Source organism: Elephantulus edwardii, unplaced genomic scaffold (assembly GCF_000299155.1).
Source record: "Elephantulus edwardii isolate Elephantulus edwardi_28Jun2011 unplaced genomic scaffold, EleEdw1.0 scaffold00152, whole genome shotgun sequence".
Taxonomy (NCBI): Eukaryota; Metazoa; Chordata; class Mammalia; order Macroscelidea; family Macroscelididae; genus Elephantulus; species Elephantulus edwardii.
Genome location: NW_006399902.1, coordinates 3566830 through 3583269, shown reverse-complemented (window position 1 = coordinate 3583269; position 16440 = coordinate 3566830). Strand labels below are relative to the sequence as shown.

Below are 16440 nucleotides of genomic sequence, written 5' to 3'. Positions count from 1 at the left end.
TAGTTATAGACTGGCTAATTAGTAGAACCTACTTGGGTGAGAGTGGTATTTTTCCATGGAATCTCTATTTTTGAAGCATTAACAGGTAATTCTAAGACATTAACTAGTGTTGAGACCCACTGTGCATCTGTTTCTCCATGACTGTGTATGGAAGTCTCTATTCGTTGACTACTATCTTCTGCCACAGGCTGAGTCACATCATAAAGCTTGATTTCCATTTGTTGCAGATAATTACTTTCTATTTCTTTGTCTTTGGTTGTCTGCTCTAACTTCGGATTAGTAAATGGATCTTATTCTTTGCTTGGGGTGTTTATTGTCATAGTCAAAACCAGAATTCTTTGCTGACCCTTTGTTCTATATGTTGTTAGATCAAGTCAGGTACAACTCAAAGCATCTCTATGAACAACAGATTTAAATCTTGCCCTATTCTGCGCCATCCTCACAATCTGATATGCTCTAGCCCATTTTGTACTAGTTACTTTGTCAATCCATCTCCTTGAGGGTCTTCTCATTTGCTGAGCCTCTGCCTTTCTCAGCATGATGTCTTTTCCCAAGAACTATCTTTACACTGAGTCAGAACCACCCCATAGCAGACTCTCTGGCATGTGCATGTTTTCAGAAAATTGCACAGGAAGAGATTACCTAGCTTTATTTCACAGAGCAGATGGTGAATTTGAACAGCATACGTTTGGACTGGCAGCACTACTCTACTACTAGGCCACCAGATCTCCCAGAAGTCTATGTTAGTAATCCTTAATGCATTGTAGTTACTTGTTTTTTGGATGTATATGTGAGGGTCCTTTCCCAACTGAGATGGAACACTTCAAAACTAGGCACCATGGTTATTTGTTCTTTCTTTTGGTTGTTATTGTGGCACAATTGCTGTTGCTTGCTGTCTCCTTAGTAGGTTCATAAATATGTGTTATTGTTGTTATGTGCTGTTAAGTTTGAATCTATTCATATTGCATGGGAGGAGAGGGCCCAGATTGTTCCTTCTGAGTGACTGATGGATTTAAACTACTTGCCTTTGGTTGGCAGCACAGTTTGTTAACTCTTGGCCACCAGAGCTCCTCATAAATGTATCATGGATTGAATGTCATTTATAGCAGACTAATATATCTTCCAAAGTAAATATTTGAGGGGCAGACCCTTCATTTTCATGTCTAGCTTATAATTTGTAATTATGAACTCATGCAATATCAAGTTGTTCTGTTTGCTTTAGAGTTATTCACATCTTGGAATGGGGACCATATTTAGTATACTCTTGTCTTCCTCATCTTTTGGAAGAAATTGTTAGTAGAGTGATCTTTTCAATTATCATTCATATTGATTGGGCAGTTGTCCTAAGTACTTTTGTATGTATCACCAGAGATGTTACCTTTGGGTTAATGGCAAAACTGCCAATGAATTATGCCACCAGAGTCCCGGAACGCATCTGAAAGTCCACAAAACCCCCTGGAGGGTCAGCCATGAGTGGGTTGCATCTTGACAGCAGTGGCATTCTTATTATGCACTGTCAAGTTGACTATGATTCATACTGACGCTGGGAACAGCAGGTTTGAACTTTGCCCTATCCTGTGTCCTCCTTATAATCTCCGCCGTGCTCAGGCTCATTATTAAAGTCACTGGGATGCTCCATCTTACTGAGGATCTTCATCTCTTTTTCTGATCCTTCACTTTTCTCTGCATGATGCCTTTTCCAAAACCTTACTCCTCCTGACAACATATCTAGATTTCCTGTGCTTGTTTCTAAGGAGCTCTCACGTGTTGTTATCCTGTATTACTCTGCTCTGTAATAAAAGTAATAGCCTCTTCCTGACCAGGGCCAATTTCTTCATCTGTTTTTAATCCTTTTCAACTACTTTGTCAGTTATTCTTCCTTTGACTCTTTGTCCTTTACTGGGTGCTTTCTTTGAACATAATACTTAGGTGTGGTGCTCCTGTGCTAAATTTTCTATTATTAAAATGAGAATTAATGATTAGCTGTGGTGAATCAGTGTATTTCTAAGTTGGCATTTCATAGTAAGGTCTGCTGAGTCAGACATAGTCTTTGCAAGTCTTGAGATGATTTTTACTAGCATAAACTTTCCTTACCTTTTTCATGCTATTTTTAGGCCCGGCTGTAGTCCCTCACCAGTATTACGGAGTTACTCCCTGGGGAGTCTACCCTGCCAGCCTGTTTCAGCAGCAAGCTGCCGCCGCCGCCGCCGCATCTAATTCTGCTAATCAACAGACTACCCCCCAGGCTCAGCAAGGACAGCAACAGGTAAATGTAAAAAAAATTTATTCATACCTAAGTGTGACTTAACGATTATACATAATTAAAAGAGAATGTTACTTCTAACAGAATATTGTGGATAAGTGACTTTCCTGTTCTGCATGTGTGTATTTGAGTTCAGGCTCTGACTTAAATCAGTTTATTGTATGCCAGCTATGTATCTGCTCCTTAGAGCATGTTGAATTAAGGTTTACATAACTAACAAATTGCGGAGTACTAAAACAGAACCATTCTCTTTCTGCCATATCATAGCTGCCTGCTAAGTACCATCTGTCAGACTTTTGGAAGTGGCTTGCCATCGAAGGGTGATTCTTTATTGTTATGTACCATTGAGTTGGAACTGACTCATAGCTGACCCTCCAGCAAGTCTTCATATGCTGTAAATCACGCAGGGGAAAGTTGTCCATCTTTCTTCTGTGGAGCAGCTGGTAGATCTAAACCGTGTGGTGATTCATAGCTCACCCTCCATTGGATATAGGAGGCCCTAAATTGCATCAGAGATTGCCCATCTTCCTTTCTCAGGGTATTTGGTGGTTAGAACGCCAGAGGTGTGACCTGTTGGTTTGCAGCACAACTCTCTATAGATTATACCACCAGAGAGCTCCCTTTAATAATGTGAATATCACAATAATACAATCATGTAAATTGTTTTGTTGTTTCCTAAGGTGTTTGAGGGAGGCCTAGTGGGTAAAAGGTTGTGCTGCCTCACTCACCATCAACTGCTCTGTGGGGAAAAAATGAATAGTCTCCTCCCATGCAATTTAGAGTCTCTAGAAACCTGCTGGAGAATCAGCAATGGGTTGGTTCTGACTCAGTGGCAGTGAGAGTGAGTGGGTTTATACAGTACTGCAGTCTTGTCCGATTAAGATGTATAGCCACAAACTTGATAGAATGTTGCTGTGAGTTGGAATCAACTCCATAGCAATGAGATAGTAAATTTATGGTCTCTTAAATGTGTGTTGGCATCAAGAAGTGTGAAATACTGCGGCATATATGAAGTGAGCATATGCTATTGGAAAAGGAACAGGGTTGCCACAAATCTTTAATTTATTAAAAAAATACTGTTAACTCTGAAGTACAATAAAGTGAAAAACAATAAAATGAAGTATGCTTGTATAGTTTTGAAATAATCTATTTCTTCTGATTACTAGTATATTACCTCTCAACTGATTAAAATGTTACAGTAAATTGGGAAAGCCCTAAATTTTTATGTCAGATAATATCAAATACTTATCTGTTGTTCTTTTATTTAACTTCTCCCCAAAATGAGATCGTTTTGTCAACATAATTTTATATCCTTTTTGTAAATAAACAATTTACATATTTGTTAATGTTTTTATAAATTCTGTCTTCAAGTTATATTTCAATCCCTCATAAAGGTATACCAAACTTAATTTCAGCCTGTTTATTATTTTAAATGTAACTTGGGCAGTATTTTGGTGTTCTAAATGTAGGGATTCAAGTATTTAATGTCATCTTTTACAAACTATGACCATTTCCATAGATAAGGAAATGGAATTTAGGGGGACAAATGAAAGGAGCTTTTAGACTTTTGATGTGTGTTATCAGTTCAGTCAGAAGTACCATGTCCTATATGTGTGTGTACATACACACACAAAACAATAAAAACACCAATATTTTGCTTTTTAGCAGCAGTCTTACTAAGGATGTATTTAATTGTTTTGATTCTACAGAGTTACTGGAAAAAAACACAAATCTGTAATTTCTAGTTATTTTATCTGTGTCTGTAGTTTTACAGTAAGGAATTTTTTGCAACTAATTTTCTTTGCATTAGATACAGTTTGACTGCCACATAGATGAACTACAGCTTGACAAAATAAGTGCTGTCTATTAAATTTTTGTAAGAGCCCCTCTTTGTGGTAATATATATTACTTTTTGGTTATGTGACTGCTAACTGATTTGTGGTGGAAGTAATTGTTATATTTTAAAATATCTATAATACTATAGAGCAATGATGTCAGTATGAAGATTAAGACCAGGCAATGGTGTTTGCAATTACTTGCTATGCATCAGAGAGCTAGACAATGACTAGGGATGATGGAAGGAGAGTTGATTCCTTTGAGCTGTGGTGTTGGAGAAGAGTATTGAATATACCGTGGACTGGTAGGAGAACAAACAAGTTTGTCCTGTAGAGGGTGAAGCCAGGCTGGTCCTTCGAGGTGAGGATTCTGAAGCTCTGTCTGACATACTTGGGACATGTTATAAGCTGGGTTCAGTCCTTGGAGAGGGATGTCATGCTTGGGAGGATAGAGGGACAGAGCAGGAGAGGAAGCCCTTTGATGAGATGGATTGATTCAGTTCTGGGGTAATGGGGATGGCAAGGGATAGAGCAGGGGTTAGGGCTATTGTACAGAGGGTCGCTATGAGTTGCAAGTGACACATAATAACAACAACTATGGATAAATAATTACAGCTCCTACTTACTGGAAATTCTCTGTAAAGTTTCCTGCTTTTCATTTTATATAAGTTGACTTAATTTAAATACTATTGGAATGAAATTTTTTATCTGATGGCCACACAAATATGAAATAACATTTCAATACGTTTCTGTCTGTAGTTATAGAAAAACCTTTAATTTTTTGACACTGACATTCATGGTCACAGCAAAAACAAAGGCACAACTTCTCTAAAAGCAGTTTTTGTAGCTTTAAAGTAAGTGTGGCATGCATTCATTGTCTTCCCCATTTAACACATCTCACAATGCAATTGTTTTAATTTTAACAAGCAGCCAATATTTTTATTCCAGTGAGGTTTTGTTGTTGTTGTTGTTTTGCCTATTTTTACCATCAACTTTTTAGGAAAATAGATTTTTTTCCAATGAATTTCTTTGTCATAGTATCTGAAATGAAGAAAATATTTTAAATTACTTTTGTCCTTTACATTTTAGCAGAAAATAATTGTGTATTAAGCTATTCCAGATCTAAATGCTAGAAATTTTCAGAGGAGTCAATGATATGCCAGCTAAAACTTCATCTTACTTTTATTTCCTATTTTGAAGTGTTCTAGAATTCCCATTCTTCTCAAGGTTAGTCACACAGTTGACTGCGTGGATCACAACAAATTGTGCATAGTCAATGAAACCCACATAGACAGTCTTCTGATAGACTCTGCTTTCAGCCAAGATCCATATGACACTGGCACTAATGTCTCTAGCGCCACAACCTCTTCTAAACCTGGCTTATATTTCTGGTAGTATTTCTGTCAATGTACTCACTGTTCCAGTCGTTTTTGGATACTTTTCAGCAGGATTTTGCTTGCCTTTCTTATTCATGATGTTGTATGATCATGTCTACACTCTGTCGTGCCACCTTTTTTGGAATGAGAATAAATATGGATCTTCCTGTCAGTTGGCCAGGTAGTTGTCCTCTAGATTTTTTTAAAAATTTTATATTGGTTTGCTTACAAAGTTTGTATACGTAGTGTTTTATGCTATCCTCATTTACATTGTGCCTTATACAATCATTCCCATTCATTATATTTTATAAAAGTAATCACCATTGAATTTTGCCCACCATTATACTATCTTTTCAGATCCTTCTAATTTCCTTTACATTCTTCCCCTCCACCCACCAAATTGTGCAACCCTATGATTTCCCTCCTGCCCATCCTCACCCCTCTGCTCCTCCATTTGGATCCTCATACATGTTTCACTAGTTATTTTTCTACTTCTACAATAATAGTCTTATGCAATAATTGTCCTTATGAGACTGGGTTAGTTCACTCAGCATAATGCTCTCTAGTCTTTCCTAAGCTATGTAGGAAATTTCTAAATTGTTGCCCCTGAGTGCTGCATTATCATGTTAATGTACCACAGTTTCTCAATACATTCGTTATCAGACATTTGGGCTATTTCCATGTTCTTATAATTGTGAATATAATGCTGCTATGAATACTGACATACACATTTTTTGGCATGGACTGATGAGCACATCCATTGCTGCATCTGTTAGTTGAAACATGACAGTTGGTATCCCATTGATTCCTGGGGCCTTATTTTTTGCCAGTGCTTTCAAAGCACCTTGATTTCTTCCCTCATCCCCATTAGCTGGTTTTCATATACTATTTCCTGAAATATTTCCAATTTTAATTTTTTGGTATAGTGACTCTGTGTATTCCTTCTGTTTTTTTTATGCTTCCTAGCTTCCTGGATTATTTAATATTTTTCCCATAGCATCTCTCAGTATTCCAACTTAACGCTTGAATTTGTTTTTCAGTTCTTTCAACTTTAGAAATACTGAGTGAGTTTTTGCCATTTTATTCTCTGGTTCCAGCTCTTAGTCAATAAAATACAAGCAGACATCTTTCTTCCCCCCCCCCCTTTTTAAGCTTAAAAAAAATTCTTTTTAATTATTTTGTATTGGTTTGTTTCATTCACATTGTGCTTCATAGAGTCATTCCCATTCATTATATTTTATAAAATAATTCACCATTGAATATGCCCACCACTGCCATGTCTTTTCCAGATCTTTCCCGTTTCCTTTATACCTACTCTCCCTCCACTCATCAGATTGTGTAACCATCTGATTTCCCCCCTAACCTATTGTTCCCACCTTTTCTCCCTTGGATACTCCGCACATTTTGCTAGTTATTATTACATTTCTACAGTAATGGTCTTATGCAGTATTTGTCCTTATGAGACTGAGTTATTTCACTCAGCATAATGCTCTCTAGTCTCTCATAAGTTATGTAACCATTTAAAAATCATTGCTCCTGAGTGCCACGTAATAGTCCATCATAGTACCACAGTTTCTCAATCCATTTGTTTGTGGTTGGATGTTTGAGCTGTTTCCATATTCTTGTGCGTGTGAGTAACGCTGCTGTGAACAATGTGGTGTATAGATGTTAATTTGTGTCTCAGTGCTAATTTCCTCAAGGTATATTCATTCCTAGCAGTGAAATAGCTGGATCACATGAAGTTTCTGTGTTCAACTTTTTGAGGATGCACCAAGCTGCCTTCCAGAGTGGTTATACCATTTTATAGTCCTACCAGTTGTGTATGAAAGTTTCTATCTCTGCATCCCTACCAACATTTATTGCTTTCTGTCCTGTTAAACTTTGTTCCTATTCCTAGAGTAAGATGGTATCTCACTGTGGTTTTGATTTGCATTTCTCTTCTTGCCAATGATTTTGAGCATTTCTTCATATATTTCTGATTTTGAGCATTTCTTCATATATTTCTTGGCCGAGTATCTTCCTTTGTGAAAATTCTTTCCATTCCCATTTTGTAATTGAGTTAGCACTCTTTTTCTTCTCTAGGCCCTGTAGTATTCTATAAACTTTTTATGAGATCCTTGTCTAAAATGGTATTGCCAAATATTTTTCATCATCCATAGGTTTCTTTTTGCCCTGTTGGAAAAAGTTTTTGAGGCACACAGGGATTTAATTTTTAGAAGATCCCACTCATTGGTTTTATCCTCTTCTCATTGTGTATTTCTGGCTGTATTTGACAACTGCTTTATACCATGGGCTAAGCCTTCTAAGCTTGGTTCCATTTTGTCTCCTTTGATCTTTATGATTTTAGGCTTTCTGTCTAGGTCTCTGATCCACGTTAATTTTTGTGTGCACTGAGATGTGTGGATCCTGCTTCAGCTTTCTATAGGTAGTCAGTTTTGCTAGCACCGGTTGTTGAAGAGGTTATCATTTCCCCATTTGATACATTTTATTTCCTTGTTGAATATCAGTTGACCAAAGATGGTTCTTGGTTCTACTCCATTGTTCTGTGTCCCTGTCATTATACCAGTACCATGTATTTTGGTTATTACCGCTGTGTAGTAGGTTTTGAGATCAGGGTATTCTGTGCCTCCCATGTCATTCTTGTTTTTCAGAAGTGCTTTGCTAATCGACATCTCTTTCCTATCCAAATAAACTTGTCAATTGTCTTTTCTATCTCTTTGGAAAATTAATTTGGTATCTGTATGTCCTCCAGATTTTTTAGCACAACCTGGTGAACACAGCCAGGGCAGCATCTGTTGAAATACATCAGTAGATATTTCATCAATTTCTGGGGCTTTATTTTTTTTCCAATTCCTTCCAAGCAGCTTGAACTTTATGCTTCACCTATTACTGTTTCATGAAATTATTCTGTGTCAGCCAGTTCTTTTTGGTACAGTGACTCTGTCCTCGTTCCATCTTCTTTTAATGCTTTCTGTATCATTTCATATTCTGCCCATAGCATTCTTAAGTGTTGGAACTTGTGGTTTGAATTTGTTCTTCATTGCTTTCAGCTTAAGAAATGCCAAGCAAATTCATCCCTTTTGATTTTCCAGCTCCAGCTCTTTGAACATTTCATTCTATTACTTTGTTTTATCTTCCCAAGCTGACCTTTGAAATCTTCTCTTCAGCTCCTTAACTTCCTGCTTTCTTCCCTTTGCTTTGCCTTTTTGTCATTCAGAATAAGAATGCTTACTTGCATCTTGTTCTTGTTTCATTAATAAAAATATAGATCTTTTCTCACAGAGGCACTGAAATGTCAAGTGTACTTAACTAATACTTACCTCCATTTAGATTAATGTGTATTTGTGGAATTTATGAGAGGAGAAATAGAAAAATCAGGTCAGAAGCCACCTATATCAAATATGGTGAACTCATTGGGCTGTGATTAATGGGGATAGAGTTAAAGAGTAGTAGTAATTGTTTTAGTTGTTGTTATGTGCCATTGATTTGTTTGCAACTCATAGTGTGTACAGCAGCTCTGAAGCCTGCCCTGAGCTAGTCTCACTGACTCTGACACACCTATCCCCAGTGCTCTAGTTACTTCTCATCTGAGGTCTTCCTCTCCTGTGCTGTCCTTCCACCCTTCCGAGCATGATATTCTTCTCCAAGGATCGGTTACTCCCTGGTTACATGCCCAAAGTTTGTGAGACGAAGCATCAGAATCCTAGCCTCCAAAGAAAAACTTGATTTCACTCTCTCCAAGACAGACCTATTTGTGGTTCTGGCAGTCCATGGTATGTTTGGGGTAATCAGGATGGGGGTGTCAGAGGCAGTGCGATTGGCACAGGATAGAGAAGGGTTTAGGGCTGTTGTACATAGGGTCGCTATGAGTCGCAAATGACTTAACGGCACATAACAACAACAGCTCAAAGGCATCAGTTCTTCTGTTATGCTTAGTCATAAAGAGCAAGGGAAGGAGGAAAAAACCGCAACACCTCACAATCATCTTTTCCCATATAAAGAGTATATAGTTTCTTTTGCTCACTTGTGTGTTTTTGACAAATATTTTAACATAAATACAGGATTAAATTATCTTTTTCACCCTATCTAAAATACTCCTGACTCAGTTATAATTTTTCATCTTATCTTCCTTTTGGTCAGAGCAGGACCACAGTGTCTTTGAGTTGAGCACGATTCATAACAGTCCTGTGAACAAAAGATCTGAACTCTGCCCTATCTTGTGCCATTTTCATACATCCTGATACACAAGAACCCATTACAACAGTCAATGTGTCACTCAACCTGGTTGAGGGTCTTGCTCACCTTTGCCGATCCTCTACCCTTCCCAACATCATGTCCTTCTCCAATGAGTGGCACCTCCTATCCTCATCATTATTGCCTTGAAAGAGGACTCTGGCTGCACAAGACATATTTGGCCATCATGGAGTGTTCAGTGTTCTTCTCCAATACCACTGCTCAAAGGTGTCTTATCCTTACTCGTTGGCCAGGTCTCGGATGCGTAACTAGTAATCAAAAAGACTACAGCCTGAATCAGACACACCTTATTCTTCAAACTGACATTATTATTACTCAGTAGTTTGGAAAGGTCCCTAACTGCAGATTTTCCGAGTGCAGTGACTCTTATTTCCTGACTGCTAGTACCAAGAACGTTTATTGTGAATCCATGAAGCTCTTGACAGTTTCAATGATGGATGGATTACCACATAAGTTATTTATTTTCTGTCTTATGACAATAAAAGTTCTGTGAGTGCAAGGATTTTGTCTTGTCCTTTGCTCTAGTACCTTTCACATGCTAGGCATGAAATATTCAAGTAATAGATTAATCATCACTCTTCATATGTTTTTAATTACTAATATAGGTAGTATATTTTTTTCTTTTTATAGGTAGTAAATTTAAGAATGGTAGAATGAAATGTCATTAGTTGAATTTGTATCCTAATACCATATTAAACCATTTATGGGGAAATTTTACAAACATTACATTAAAAATGTTGACTTACATTGAATGCTCTTTAGGTCATAGTTACTTATACTGAAGGGTAACTCATTGATATACTTTTGTTTCCCCTTCCCAGGTCCTCCGAGGAGGAGCCAGTCAGCGTCCTTTGACCCCTAATCAGAATCAGCAGGGACAACAGACAGATCCACTAGTGGCAGCTGCAGCAGTGAATTCTGCCCTTGCATTTGGACAAGGACTGGCTGCAGGCATGCCAGGTGAGACTGCAATATTGTTTCCAGCGTCTAACTTGGTTAGGGAAGATTCTGGGAAGAATGAGTATTGGTGGCTCAGGGTGTTCATGATTTGGGGACTGGCAGAGATGACACACTTGCCCTCACTTAGACCATAGGTCATTGATGAGAGGATGTAATTGTTCTGAGCCAGTCTTGAGCTTAATGATGTGGTACGCTTAGAAAGTGCTATGATCTCTTCTTTTTCAGGAATAAAGCTAGAAGGAGCGGGTTAGCATTACTCTAAATCATTAGTCTTTACACTGATGGTTTTGGAAAACATCATTAAATAGAAATTGCTCATATCTCTTGACAGTGTTAGCTCTTTCAAGCCGTCTTCTGAACTGTTGGTAGATACATATTTTAGCTACTTACCTCTGAAGCACATGTATCTAGATCAGGAGAATTGAATAACGATGGGTTCTTGTTCCACTTTCAGCTGGTCCAGTGTTTTACTTTAGTTTGAATGTATTTTAAAATTCTTCTTTGGAGCCAGGTCCTTTGGAAACTTCTTCATAAAAGTTCATGATCTTATAATTTCTCTGGAGCATAGCCAAGTTAATTGATCCATTTTCAGTTAGTACTTTCAGTACCTTTCTAATTATCTTGAATTGGAGCTGTCTGGGGTTTTCTTCTCTTATGTTTGCAAGATATTTTTACTTAGTTTATGTGACATGAAAGCATGGTGTTTATTATAATTTCTATCCTCTATTATTTGTGAAGTCAAGAAAACCCAAATTTATTAGTATATGTTGTTGATTATAACTTTGGTAGCTCTCTTCCTTTATAACATTGCTAAAATTGCTTGCTATATGCAACGTTTTGAAGACTGCCCATATTAGCTATCCTTCTGAATTAGCTAAAACTTGTGGTAAATGATAAATAACAATGTCTGCCGGTTTTGAGCGTACAATAATTGCCAAACGTCATGCTGATACTACATTCATCTTTTAACTTAATCTCCACAAGAAATCTGTGAGATAAGTATTGTTATCCTCATTTGTAAAAGAGGAAATAGCCATCCAGAAATTCAGTGTTATACAATTGTTCCAAGTGGTGGGCCAGAACAGAAATGTGCGTCTCTGTGATCTTAAACTTGTGTTTATAACTTTTTGCACTATACTGGGCCCAGGAGATGTTTCTGTGTCTAATACATCTTTATATGTTGGTTTAATATTCCCAGGTTATCCTGTCTTGGCTCCTGCTGCTTACTATGACCAAACTGGTGCCCTTGTGGTGAATGCAGGAGCAAGAAATGGTCTTGGAGCTCCTGTTCGACTTGTAGCTCCTGCTCCAGTCATCATTAGTTCCTCAGCTGCTCAAGCAGGTGAGCTTACAGCTAGACTTCTGCCAAAAGGAGACCAGTGATGGGGTTCTTGAAGTATATTGAAATATTCTCTATTGGCCAGTTCTTACTATATCAGCTTTGTCTCATAGAGTACTTCAGAGAGAAAATTGGGAGCAGTAAGTGACTTACCTCAGTAGATTTTGATTCTCTTGAAGTTATGTGCTAGCTGCTTAGTTGTAAGGACTGTATTCACTGAGAACATAGGAAATGAGGTTACTCACACAAAATGACATTATTGGCAGGTGTCCACAGCTCACTTCAGAAGTGAAAGTAATTTTAAATTTTTATTTGGTTTTTCTTTGGTGTTTGTTGTTTGTTCATTTGGTGTTTTTTTGTGAATTGGTGTTTGTTTGGTTTGTTTTTTTAAATAAAAAGAACAATAAAGCCAAATCAGACAGAGTTAACAGGTACAGGAAGCAAGAGAAAGGATACTGAAAAGTGACAAAGTAATCCATTTGGGGGAATGGATTTTAAAATTAAGCATTATGTACTTCTTTGGATTTGGATTTGGGGACAGTTAGAGGGGAAAGTCGTGTCAAAAAAGTTTAGTAGGATCTTGAAAGGTTTTAGTTGTAGATATAATGGTTCTGTAAAAGCAACCTTAGTGTAGGTATTTGTGGAGTTGTGGGGTTTCAAAGCATTTTTGTTAGGTTGTCATCAAGTCATTTCCAACTCGATAGTCCATTTCCCCTACGTGCAACTGAATTGTGTTTAAAATAAGTACATTTTTTTTGCTTGCATTTGGGAAATCACTCTCTGCACACTTGAAAGCTACTATCATAGTGCTCCTGTAATATTTCGGACTCAAATTGAAAATCAACATGGGAAGTAAAAGCTCAGGTGAATGGATTAATGACTTAATTGTATAGTTCTTTGTAAAGGTTTGTGTCTGCCTTGTAAAGATCTGATAGCATCAAGGTTGCTTTTTATTTTTTTTTTTAATACAGTTTAGAAATGTGACCAATTCTTTTCATAGTGAAACAGTTTCTTTTTCTTCTTCATAGCTGTTGCAGCAGCTGCAGCTTCAGCAAATGGAGCAGCTGGTGGTCTTGCTGGAACAACAAATGGACCATTTCGCCCTTTAGGAACCCAGCAGCCTCAGCCCCAGCCCCAGCAGCAGCCCAACAACAACCTGGCATCTAGCTCTTTCTATGGCAACAATTCTCTGAGCAGTAATTCACAGAGCAGCTCTCTCTTCTCCCAGGGCTCTGCCCAGCCTGCCAACACATCCTTGGGATTTGGAAGTAGCAGTTCACTTGGCGCCACCCTGGGATCAGCCCTTGGAGGGTTTGGAACAGCAGGTAGAAATCAGACTGATGTACTGTTAAAATGGAAATTTAATTCTTTTTACGATGATGATGAATCACTGACAGTGTACAGAGCATGGGGCAGGCACCACAGGTAGTTTTTGCACTGAGCCCTGTGGGAATCCAGCTGCCCACAAATCTTTGAGATGATGGACTATTCAAATTTAGTTACATAGTTGGGGTTGCTTCATGTTTATGCTAATGGTGCTACTTATTTATACTCACATAGTTTGTTTCAGGGATTAGAAAATCAGGAGAGATTTTCCCAAAAATTTGGATTAGTCTGGAAAAGGGTATGAAACTATAGATCTTAAAATCTGTGTGGAGGAGGACTTGCCAAAGATCACATGGTGGAGTACTCTGCCGTTAAGACTGAGCTTGTGGCTTGGCTGGAGGCCTTAAAGAGTCGTGATCTTTCGCCAGTCTTTTCTGAAGAGTTATGGTGAACATTATGGGGAATTGGAAGAAAGGATTTTAGACCAAGATGTTTTTAATGTTTTGATGGGAGAGAAAAGTAGGAAAGCAATAAGGTGAACGTTGGGATAATTGCAGTGGTTCCTAAAACAATGTAATTTCAAAACAGTAGAGAGTATTAGAAAATACCCTATTTGGAATTGGGGACATAGTAAAAAGTCGTGATTGAACCCATTGAGGAAACAGACTTTAGTATATAAATCTTGTGTAGCAGAGCATTACTTCATTTTAAAATCTTTTTTCCCTATACTCCATTTTTCTAATAGAACCTTTTGGGTTGACGAAAGACATTCTTTCTAGCCCATTTTCTTTTCACCTTTTCCATAGCTGTGGCCGTCAGAGCTTTTAAAATCCTACCCTATCCCATAATACGTGACACAAAAGGAAGGTAAATTTAGCATACATGTGATGGTTTGAACAAAAGTTTCATGTTAACCTGAGCCATGTCCTCTTTTATTACTTTTATCTGCCCCTAGAACTGCTACATTAACAGTTAGGCTGTCTCTGCTGACAAAAATTTTCGGTAGTAGGAGTCTGGATCAAAGTGAAAGGAACAGGTCACTGGGCTTGTTCTTCAGAGAACAGGCCTGTTCTTATCTGCACTGTTTTAATTCCATTTTAGTTGCAAACTCCAACACTGGCAGTGGCTCTCGCCGTGACTCCCTGACTGGCAGCAGTGACCATTATAAGAGGACATCGAGCAGCTTGACCCCCATTGGACACAGTTTTTATAACGGCCTTAGCTTTTCCTCCTCTCCTGGACCCGTGGGCATGCCTCTCCCTAGTCAGGGACCAGGACATTCACAGACACCACCTCCTTCCCTCTCTTCACATGGATCCTCTTCAAGCTTAAACCTGGGTAAGAAACATTACTCTAACACCACCTTGAACTTTAGAAATCTCTTGCCACCAATGACATTAGAAGTACTTTGTATATGCAAAGGGCACCCCTTTTTTCCTACAAGTGTCCTAGGTTCCTTACGTACCTCACATCACTCCAGCCATACCTAAATAACAGCAGTTTTGAATTTAGAAAAGTTTGGGTGCATTATATATATATATATATTCACTTCAGCATTAGTAAAACAGCTTGTTCTTTGGCTGCTTGTACAATGTCTTTCTTTATAAGGATACTACCAATTCATTTCTGTATAGCAGGGAAAAAAACAGAAGTAGAGAAAAATAATCCTTTGTACCTAGTATCACCTGAAATACCACTACAATTAATATTTGCCTTATTTCTTTTCAGACTTTACCCCTCTGTGTATGTATATTTAATATCATATGGTTCTTTTTCACACATACCTTGCCCTTCACCCCCACTAGATTTTTAAATCTTGTAAATGCATTCTTTGTAATTACACAATATATTAGCAAGTAGATGTATATATTTACCTATTATATATTTAGATTGTTTTATGTATGGATTTTTTAAATGCTAATGTCCAAATTCTAGAAAAAGAGTAAGCAGTAGGCTCACAATGAAGAGGAACTTTGACAGTTATCTAAATCTGTAAGATGTTTTCTTATTTTATAAGTAGGTCTTGAGCTTCATGGTCCACAAACATTCCCCTTCTTGGCACTTGTTCTCATTATTGGATAAGTAATAAATGGTTCGTTTACAGATGGGGGCAGTGTTTTAGACTAGAAGTAAGGTGACCATATGATTTCTTTTGTACAGCAATGCTCTTTGCAGAGTGACTCTTTCTCCTTTCCTTCCTCTGTATCATTGCCATCAAGTAAGAATGAACTCATAGCTGGCCCTCAAGTTGATTTTCAGCAGCAGTAAATTGTATGGACAATTGTCCATCTTTCTTGCTTGGAGCCTTTGGTAGATTTGAGCTACTAGAGGTTTTAGAGTGTCACCAGCTTTGAATTAGCAGTACAGCTCCCTACAGACCATGCCACCAGAGATAATTCACTTAGCAAAATGAAAGTGGTGCTGTTTAATAATTTCACCTTGATGATAAGTACTAATCAGGAATGCCCAGGCAAACCAACATGTATGGCCATTTAAATAAAAAGATGTAAAGCAAGTGTGAAAGGAAGAGGAGTAGGGTAATGGGGCTTGCTCCGGCACTGCATTTTATTCTAGTAAGTTACAGTTTGAAAGAGATTCATTTTAAGGTAAGATTATATGTGTATGTATGGTAAATACGCATTGTTGTGTGCCATTGAGTCATAGCTGACCCAGTGGCAGGTTTTCAGAGGCAGTAAATCACACAGGAGGAGATTGTCCATCCTTTTTCGGTGGAGTAGCCTGGTGGGTTTGAACCACATGCCTAAGTATTAGTGTATGTCTATTCTACTTATCTGTCTGTTTTGCGAATTTCACACAGTAAGAACTATAGTTGGAGGATTTATTACCTTGGATATTGAGAAAAGTTGTAGGGACATTTCTGATTGATAAATCTTGAAGGATTGGGTAAAGAAATAGAGCACCAGTACCTAGCCTTAATTTAAGTTAGTGTCATGAGGTGCAAGTGAAGTCCTAGCTTCTCATATATGGGTAGGCAATGAGAACTAACATTCTGGTTATTATCTCCTGGTCTTTAAATGGTTATGAATGGTTATCTGTTCTGGGAGCTTTCTAGAAGTAAGGAAATGG

At 37.9% G+C, this 16440-nt stretch overlaps 1 protein-coding gene across 6 annotated transcripts in view; it reads left to right on the top strand.

Annotated features, from left to right (window-relative positions):
* The window catches only part of PUM1 (pumilio RNA-binding family member 1), a 149370-nt gene that overhangs the window by 109969 nt on the left and 22961 nt on the right, over nucleotides 1-16440 (top strand). For 4 of the 6 annotated variants that reach the window (XM_006894935.1, XM_006894934.1, XM_006894937.1 and 1 more), the window contains 5 exons: nucleotides 2115-2266; nucleotides 10550-10688; nucleotides 11887-12030; nucleotides 13056-13352; nucleotides 14455-14691. In XM_006894935.1, the coding sequence (XP_006894997.1) occupies nucleotides 2115-2266; nucleotides 10550-10688; nucleotides 11887-12030; nucleotides 13056-13352; nucleotides 14455-14691 (969 nt within the window). The remainder of the gene's footprint in view (nucleotides 1-2114; nucleotides 2267-10549; nucleotides 10689-11886; nucleotides 12031-13055; nucleotides 13353-14454; nucleotides 14692-16440) is intronic. The other 2 variants (XM_006894936.1, XM_006894938.1) reach the window with 2 other exon arrangements.